This window comes from Propithecus coquereli, unplaced genomic scaffold, assembly GCF_000956105.1.
Source record: "Propithecus coquereli isolate 6110/MARCELLA unplaced genomic scaffold, Pcoq_1.0 Scaffold39, whole genome shotgun sequence".
In the NCBI taxonomy this organism is placed as follows: Eukaryota; Metazoa; Chordata; class Mammalia; order Primates; family Indriidae; genus Propithecus; species Propithecus coquereli.
Window position 1 is genome coordinate 7823384 of NW_012149618.1, and position 10175 is coordinate 7833558.

At 33.8% G+C, this 10175-nt stretch overlaps 1 protein-coding gene across 1 annotated transcript in view; it reads left to right on the plus strand.

Annotated features, from left to right (window-relative positions):
• The window catches only part of BIRC6 (baculoviral IAP repeat containing 6), a 262303-nt gene that overhangs the window by 170588 nt on the left and 81540 nt on the right, over positions 1 to 10175 (plus strand). The window contains exons 59-62 of the mRNA XM_012652423.1: positions 959 to 1259; positions 3608 to 3825; positions 7381 to 7545; positions 8472 to 8640. Of these exons, the coding sequence (XP_012507877.1) occupies positions 959 to 1259; positions 3608 to 3825; positions 7381 to 7545; positions 8472 to 8640 (853 nt within the window). The remainder of the gene's footprint in view (positions 1 to 958; positions 1260 to 3607; positions 3826 to 7380; positions 7546 to 8471; positions 8641 to 10175) is intronic.

The window sequence follows — 10175 nt, forward strand, 5'->3', positions numbered from 1 at the left end:
TTCTAGAAAGCAAAGAAAGGCTCAGAATGATGGAGACATGTTAAAAGGATGCAGGATACTACATTAAGGGGATTCCAGTGACCACATCTAGTTCCATTTGGACATCAAAATAAATAATGACTAACAGAATATAACTTATAGAATAAAATTAGAAGCCATACAGAAAAAATTAATAAATGGATACATAAATAGATGGGGAGGAAGGGAATGTTTTTCCTTGTAGTTCTGTGTCAAGTTAAAATATAGAAGGAGTGATAGAATTATGAAGTCACCCTTTGGTAACTACCATAGCAATTACTATTTCAGGTAAGAATTATAAAAATGCAGTATCGAATGGGCACGGTGGCTCATGCCTTTAATCCCAGCACTTTGGGAGACTGAGGTGGGAGAATTGCTTGTGAGGCCGGGAGTTTGAGACCAGCCTGGGTAGCATAGTGAAACTTTGTCTTACAGAAAAATTAAAAAATTAGCTGGGCGTGGTGGCGTGCACGTGTAGTCCCAGATACTCGAGAGGCTGAGGCAGGAGGATCACTTGAGCCCAGGAGTTCGAGGTTACAGTGAGCTATGATTGCAGCACTGCACTCCAGCTTGTGCAACAGAGCAAGAACCTGTCTCAAAATAAATAAAATAAAAAACAAGTAAAAATACAATACTAATGAATCAAAGTTTGGCGAGAAGCTGTTTAAATAATCTCAGAGAATCTGTCTACGGATACTTAACTAATTGCAAAGGGGAAAATAATAACTTTAACATAAATATAGTTGGCAGGCACTGCCATACTCATGACATCATGTGCTTCCTGATGTTTAGAAGCTTGTTTTTTAAAGCAAGCATTTTTATTAATCCTTATTTTTCTGTGTTTTAAAGAGATCGGTGAAGTCAAGTCTTTAACTTGAACCTGATAGTGGAACATGCAGAAAGCCAAACAAACACTGTTTTTGTTTTTGTTTTTTTTAAGGTGAGTGCTCCAGTTGTAACATCTACCACTCAGGAGAAGCCAAAGGATAGTGATCAGTTTGAATGGGTGACAATTGAACAGTCAGGGGAGTTAGTTTATGAAGCACCAGAAACAATTGCAGCGGAACCTCCACCTATCAAGTCAGCAGTACAGACCATGTCTCCCATACCTGCCCATTCTTTGGCTGCCTTTGGACTGTTTCTTCGTCTTCCGGGATATGCCGAAGTGCTACTGAAAGAGAGAAAACATGCCCAGTGTCTTCTTCGATTGGTATTGGGAGTCACAGATGATGGAGAAGGAAGTAAGTGTTTAGTGTTATTAATTAAATTTTTTAACACATACTTAAGTAGGTTGCGTAAAGTCCAGATCATTGCCTATTATTCATCATTTATTTCTTTCGTAGTTAAGCTATTAGGTGATTTGTTGGCAGCTCATTTCTAGTACTAGACATAATAGAACCTAAAGAATCTTCATTTTAATTTCTGTATTCATTCAGGAAGTATTTACTGAGTGCTTACAAAACTGCTGGGCATCAATGGAGGGATTTAAACTTGAAGCAAGTATTTAGATCTGTTGTCAAGTAGCTAATGTCCTCCAATAATAACGAGGAATGTATATAAACATATTGACTTAGCAAATTATAAAAAGCCTTGCACACACTTGAGTGCAGTGTTGTGGAGGCTCACAGGTGTGAGATTATTTCTTTATTACCCAGCGATATGAAATCAGTGGCATAGTAGTTTTTTAGTATGGCCTTGTAAGATAGATTTAGGTTGGGATGAGTTATTTCATAAAGAAGGAATCATGTGAGCAGTGTTTGGAGGTTCAGAATATATGAGAAGGGATAAGTTAGCTGATGAAAGTTTGCGTAAAAGGAAGCACTAAGAGCTCATTTTAAAAGCTGAAATTAGTAACAGATTATGGAAAGGTTTATTAAGAATGTTAGATTTTATTTTGAAAACAATGAAGATTTTTTAAAAATGTGTTAATAAGCAAATTAGGGATGTAATGAGAATAGTTTTTTAAGAAAGTAAATCTTTAAAGAAAACAGACTTAGAAAGTAATGATATGTAATGTATGTAATAATATCAAAGAATAATGGAAAGTTATGGTGATTATTTTCATTGGGTTGGCATTGTTATTTAATAGAAGGAAAGAAAGAAGGAAAAATTATAATTGGAATAGCCTAGCAATTAGATTTTCATTTGGTTTACTTCTTGTTCAGTCAATGACCATGCCGTGAATATGAATAAGAAAATTATTATTTTCTTCTGTTATTTTAAAATCCTATAGTTTTGATTAGAATTGATTTCTTTCACATGCCATTTAGAAAGAATAAAGTGTTAATTAAACCCTGTGCCACAAAGTATATTTAATCTAATAAAACTGTGTAAATTTATTTGTGGATCTTGAAAGTCTAAAGCTATCAAATTCTCAAACTACATATTTTTTCTTTTGTATTTTCATAATGATGGAATCTTTCATAAATGCTGACATTTTTTATATGCTTTTGCAGTAATTTTTATTAAATTCCAGGTTCTCCTTAATAGTCTTGGTTGTTTGGTTCATGTATAAATTGTATTTACGGTTGTCCCTTAGTGTACATGGGGATTGGTTTCAGATCCACTTGCATATACCAAAATCCATGCATATTAAAGTCCCACAGTTGACCCCGAGGAGCCCATGTATATGGACAGTCGGCCCTCCATATACGTGGGTTTTGTATCCCACAAGTACTGTGTTTTCCATGACGTTCGTTTGGAAAAAAAATCTGTGTATAAGTGAAGCCACGCAGTTGAAACCTATGTTGTTCAAGGGCCAACTTTATTTATTTTAGTAGATCAGGAATTTCTAATTACTTGATAGAATTTTTTATTTTAAGGAGATAGAGTGGTAAGAACCATTGCATTTTTAAAATTTACATAATATTTCATATTTATGGGGTACATGTAATATTTTGATACATACATGCCATGCGTATTGAGAACTGTTGTATTTTAACAATCTGTTACCAGACCGGTAATAGGTGTAACCCTAAGCAGAAAAGAAAGAAAATTGCCTTTATGCCATTTCAAATTGTTCTTAGTGAATATACAATGAATATTCATTAAAGAGCATAATTATGATATCTCTTGCTGTAATAGTTGTCTCATCCACCATTCATGTAGTGGTGTTTCCTTTGCATTTAATACTCATTTCTGGCTAGAACATAATCGAAAACTGTATGGTGAAAAATAGTTTCACTCATTCAATATCTGTTCATGGTTAAAACTACTCCCAAGGCAAGCAGTTACTTTCTTAAAAGTTAATAAACTTAATGCTTCTTTTTTAGTGTTCAGGTTTTATTTTAAATACTAGTTTGTAGTAACATATATAGAGAACTGATATAATCTATTATCGTATATTTATATTTCAACCTTGTTTTGGAGTTCCGTATCCTATATCTTACAAAGCTTTTCCTGGCACTATATGTGATTAGATTTTAAGATATTACTGTTCTATTTGTGGTGTTTGGGTTGTTTTATAATAAATTTAGTGATACAATTTTATGTTACATTGTTGTTACTAATTTGTAACCCTGTATGTAGCTCCTTATTGTGTTTTTAAATATTTTTTTAAATTTTGAGTCCTCTTCTCTTTTCACTCTAGGTCATATTCTGCAATCTCCATCAGCCAATGTGCTTCCAACCCTTCCTTTCCATGTCCTTCGTAGCTTGTTTAGCAGTACACCTTTGACAACTGACGATGGTGTGCTTCTAAGGCGGATGGCACTGGAAATTGGAGCCCTACACCTCATTCTTGTCTGTCTCTCTGCTCTGAGCCACCATGCCCCACGAGTTCCAAACACTAGCCTCAATCAAGCAGAGGTAGGTTCAATTATAATTCTTTTGGTTATGAAAAGTAAATTTAATTCTTAGAGTGCAGAATAAAGTGTTTTTCTGAAGTAATTAGTATTTCAGGGACTGGGATGTTCCCTTTTTTATACCTAAAAGAATATTTGAAAGAGAAACATTAAATTAATTGTTTTCTCTAGGTATAAAACCACAGATTAACTCATCTACTTGAAAAACAGAAAAGATTTAAGAGTATTATAAAGTTTCCCATTTACCAAGACATGCTGAATTTATGCTGTATCCTTCTTCCTTTCCTTTATTGTACTTTAGAGAATACTACTATGGAATGGGAGGGCCTAGCCAGTACAGTAACACAGGGAAAATAAAAATGGAAAAAAATCCTCATTATTTCTATATGATTTGATTGTGTTTATAAAAATAAAGATAATTTTTTATTTTAATAAGGTGTTTTTTAACCCGATGTTTCCAAAATATTTGAACTTTAATGGTTTTAAATTTATTTATTGTTAAGCTATAGTGCTAGTAGTCAAAGGATAGAAGTCTAACAAACAACAGAGAATCAAACCCACATATATATGATTACTTAATATATGACGTGTGACTATGCAACATTATGAATTAAGTATGGTCTTACCAATAAATAGTGATAGCTCAATTTGGTATCCGTGTGGAACAAAAATGAATCTTTAAACTTACGTGCTCTGTATGCAAAATTACTTCTAAGTGAATGATAGATCTAAATGTATACAATGTATAAAAATATGTACAATACCCATTTGCAAAAATTTTTTTTGTAAAATGGTAAAAGGCAAATACTTTTATGAACTTGGAGTAGACGAAGATATCTTGAACAGGATACCCCCCAAAATAAAGCACTAACCCAAAAGGAAAAAATTGATAAAAAAAAAAAAGCAATTACATTAAAATTAAGAACTTCTTTTGAAAAAATACTATTAGAGTGAAAAGGCAAGCCACAAGGCTGGGCGTGGTGGCTCACACCTGTAATCCGAGCACTCTGGGAGGCCAAGGTGGAAGGATTGCTTGGGGTCAGGAGTTCAAGACCAGGCTGAGCAAGAGTGAGACCCTGTCTCTACTAAAAATAGAAAAATTAGCCAGGAGTGGTGGCATGTACCTGTTAAGTGCAGCTACTCGGGAGGCTGAGGCGGGTGGATCGCTCAAGGTCAGGAGTTCGAGACCAGCCTGAGCAAGAGTGAGACCCTGTCTCTACTAAAAATAGAAAAATTAGCCGGGAGTGGTGGCATGCACCTGTAACTGCAGCTGCTTGGGAGGCTGAGGCAGGAGAAGCACTTGAGCCCAGGTGCTTGAGGTTGCAGTGACCTAGGCTTACACCATGGCACTCTAGCCCAGGTGACAGAGCGAGACTCTGTCTCAAAAAAAAAAAAAAAAAAGGCAAGCCACAGAATGGGAGACTATTTGTGAGATATTTATAGATAGACTGATAAATAGATACATCAGGTAAAGAACTTATATCCAGACCATATAAAGTTTCAAAAGGGCAAAGGCCAACAACCCAGTAGAAAAATGGGTAAGAGACTTGAATGGGCACTTTACAAAAAGCAATCTAAATATCCAATAAATGTGAAAAGGTGTTCTCCATTAGTTGTCAGAAAAGTACAAACGAAAACTTTAACACACTAGGAGTACACACCGTCAGAGTGTCTAAAATTTCAAAAAGCAGCAGTACCAAATGTTGGGCCCATCAAAATTTGTAATAATGTAAAAACAATAGAATGGATAAAAGAAATAATGGAAAAAACCAGTAGAATAGATAAATGAGTTGTGATCTACTGCGTAATGGAATACTACTATAAAGTAACGAAAGTGAACAACTATAACCAACCGCACACGACAGCATTGATGAGTCTCACAAACACAGCTAAATGCCAGACATAAAGGAATACACACAGAATGATTCCATTGATGTAACGTTGAAAAATGAGACAAAACTAAACTATAGCAACTGGGATTTCATGCATAGGTGATAAAATTATAAAGAAAATTAAGGAAGTAATGATTATAAAAATCAGGATCATACTTAGCTTGGTAGAGTAATAAGGATGTGACGAATAGAATATGGAACGAGGGAAATTTCTGGGGTGCAGTGTTCTAATTCTTGACCTGAGTGGTTAAATAGATATTTGCATTGTGTTAATTCATTAAACATTACCTATTTGTTTTGTGCTCTTTTTGTATGTATGTTATACTTCACGTTAAGACATGTTTTTGAAATAAATAGCTTTTTAAAATTAGTAACACTGATTATGCTACTAGTAAATGTTTATATGGTAATGAAATTTTGATGACTTAACAGCTTATCTTCTAAAATGTGGAAGTTGGAATTTCACCAGTCATAGATACATAATACTATATATGTCACTTTATAAAAGTGCTAATTCTACATAATATTTTTCCTTAGAAAGTATTTCCATTAAAAGAAACAAAAAGCATTGGTGTGTTGCTTGTGAGTTACCTTTAAAACTAACATTTAATTGCAAATATTTTGAGGATATGTATGTATTATGTTAAATTTAACGAAAATTCTTTAAAGAAAGATTCTTGTTCCAGAATTATACAGTCCTCCACATAAATTATAATTAAGACTTCACCTTTACAGGGGTTAAGGTTATATTATTAAACCAGTGGCTCACAGTTATTTTTTCTGTTTCCACACCATTTTCATTTTTAATATTTCCTCTAGTCCCAAGAGATATTTGTATACCTCACATTCATAAGAAAGAAATTGAATATTACTCCTTCTAGAAATGGAATCTGTTTTATTCTGATTGAAAACATGTATGACACTTTGATGGAATTCTCCTGAGATATCCTTTTACTAGATTCACCCTAAAAGGATCTGGCTCATCTCCCTGTTCCTTTCACTGATTTCTCTATTTAATTTTGAATCGTTGACTCTTTAGGCTTTAAGGTGGTTTAACCCTTCTTTTCCTGATAAATATTATTAATCAATTAATTAAGTATTCTTAAATGTAAGCAGTTGCTCTCCATTTACCCCTTCGTCCAGCTCCTGCAACTGCCAATTTGCATTCTGTCTCTATTCTGGGTATTTCACATGAATGGAATTATGCAATATGATACGTTTTGTGTTTGTCATCTTTTATTTAGCATAGTGTTTTCTTCGAGGTTCATTCTGGTAGCATGTATCAGTACTTCACTTCTTCTTATGGCTGAATAATATTCCATTGTATTTGTTTATCCATTAATCCGTTGGTGGTGGGTGTATGGGCTATTTCCACCTTTCAGCTGTTTTGAATAGAGCTACTGTGAACATGCCTGTATACTTGTTTTAGTACCAGTTTTTATTTCTTTTGGGGGTGTGTGTGTGTGTGTGTGTGTGTGTGTGTGTGTGTGTATATATATATGTAGGAGTGGAATTGCTGGGTCACATTGTAATTCATGCTCAATTTCTTGAGGAACCAGCAAATTGTTTTTCATGGTAGCTGAACCATTTTATATTTCTGGTGATAAATGTTCCTGAAGGTAAATAAAACCAGATAGTAATAAATTTTTAACTTTTGTTTTTATAAGCCACAGGTGTCAAGCTCTCATAACCCTACATCAACAGAAGAACAACAGCTATATTGGGCCAAAGGGACTGGCTTTGGAACAGGGTCTACAGCTTCTGGGTGGGATGTGGAGCAAGCCTTAACTAAACAAAGGCTGGAAGAGGAACATGTTACCTGTCTTCTGCAGGTATATTTGTAAAGTTGATACCGTCAAGTTTCTAGAATTAGGCAAATGGACTAGTATAAAAAGTCTGTATACCACAGAAATGAGGAGAGATGCTTAACAAAAAGTTTACCTTTGGTTCCTGCATCAACTAATTGAAGTTGGTCAAGTCCTTGAGCGTTACCTTCTGCAATTCTAGCATGATAATGTTCATTCTAGTATAAAGTTCTAATCTTGGCTAGACGTGGTGGCTCACGCCTATAATCCCAGCACTTTGGGAGGCTGAGGCTGGGGGATCACCACTTGAGGTCAGGAGTTCGAGACCAGTCTGAACAACATAGCGAGACCTCGTCTCTACAAAAAAATTAAAAAATGAGCCAAGAGTGATGGGATATGCCTGTAGTCCCAGCTATTTGGGAGGCAGGGACAGGAGGATGGCTTGAAACCAGGAGTTTGAGGTTGTAGTCAGCCGCGATTGCTCCACTGTGTTCCAGCCTGGGTCACCATGTCTCAAAAAGAGGGAAAAAAAAGTTCTAAGGTTCCATTATCCTCAAACTATGAACTGAATTCATACAATAAAATATTACTGTAAATAATATTAGAGTTGCTATTGAGTTTTTAAGTTAATGTCCTTAGATGGATTGTTTTTGTATGTCTGGTCATGTACAGTGCACCATCCTTTGTAAGCAACACTCTTGAGCAAAACAGATCCTTCTCTTATGAAAATTTAAACAAAGTCTTATTTTTGAAACATAGTGTGAGACATTGATTAAATATTTACTAGTAAATATGTACTCTTAATATTCAGATTGAATGTCTAACATAAAATATAGACTCTTAAAGTATGTGTAAGGCGAACGTGATAACCACTACACTACGGAAACTTGAACTAGACTCTTAAAGTATGTGAAACTAGAATCTAATTTAATTTCAACAATTTTTATTTTTAGGTTCTTGCCAGTTACATAAATCCTATGAGTGGTGTGGTAAATGGAGAAGCTCAGTCATCTCATGAGAGTAGAGGACAGAACAGTAATGCCCTTCCTTCTGTACTTCTAGAGCTTCTTAGTCAGTCCTGCCTCATCCCAGCTATGTCATCTTACCTACGAAATGATTCAGGTAGATAATTAGTCTTTTGAAATACCTTTGTGGATGAATATTTTTGTTGACTTACTTTGTCATTATTAGTTTAAATAATGTTCAATTAAAATACTTCATGGATTTATTTCTTTCAGATTATTCTGGAAATATTTAATTGTTCTTTTGGTGCCCTTGATTTGATTCAGTGTCATCATTTGTTTTAGAACACAGAATAAAAGTTTTCATTGTTCCTTTGTATTCTGTGAAAATATATATATATTTTTTTAATATCCTGTAACTGAAAATGATAGGACAAAAGCTAACAGCATAATGACAATATTCTGATCTGAATATGGTTGAACTTCTATGTGTTTTTAATGTTTTTGTCAAACACTATAAAATTGCAGACAATTATAATTTTTGAGGAAAGGCAGGTAATAAATCATTCAGGTCCAAAGGTACTTGATAATAAGAGGATTAATTTTTTAAAATTTCATGATGAAAGTACTGTGGATACTTACTTTGCTAATATACAACTTGTTGATTGAAACTGGTTTATTATTTCCTTGGTTGTGAAGTTATCACCTAGAAAATACGTTCTTTTCCTAAATAAGAAGAAGTTACATATTTTCAGAGACCCTGAAATATATAGATACTGCCAAGAAAAACAAGCAGTTATCATCTACTTCTTTTTGCCAGGAACGTTAGGTTTATTTTTTATTATTTCACCTGCCTGTTACTCTTATCCTTATCTCTGCCTTTATTTATATTCTTACTCATGAAAATAATTATTTATGCATTTCATTAATTTATTAAGGAAGAATAGGTAAAGAAACTAGTCAGAATGAATCTTGAAGTAGTCTGGTGGTTGGTAGCAGCTAAGTTGCACAGTTGGATGGTTGGAAAAAGTCTTCATATTTGAAAAGGAATTACTACCCATATCCCCCGCTATTATGGAGATTATTGCGCTTCAAAGACACACCATTTCCCAGTCTTTCTCAAACTCCTTCATAAAAGTATTGGGGTGATTTGTTTTTTAGGTTGAATTTTTTTATTTAGATTGACCTGTTAGATATACATCAGATTGGTCTTTTTAAAAAAGTATATGTCCAATGCAAAATGTACTTTTTGATTAAGTAAAATATTTAAGACTGTGTGAAATTTAGATTATATAGAACAATAGAATAGGATGAGATAGATTTCTCTTTTTCTCACTTCCTCATCATTAAAATATTATTTTATTAATCCTTTTACTTTCAAGACCTATGACCTACCCAAATATTTTAAATTTCTCTCTTGTTCGGAAATTCACAGTTGTATAACACTGAACTTTTATCTTTATGGTTCAGGGTTAAAAGGGAAATCCAATATTATTTACATAATATTTAAAATAATCACTATTCATGTAAGTGTACTTTCTGGGAAGGTGTATATGTTAATAAATAAGCTGTGATTTTTGGTAACTAGATGGAATTGCAGAGACTTAGATATTATTTCTTGGAACTGGTTTATTTATTTTTAGTGGTTATATACTCAGTCAACCAATGAATACAAGAAGTACAATTTAGTGTATC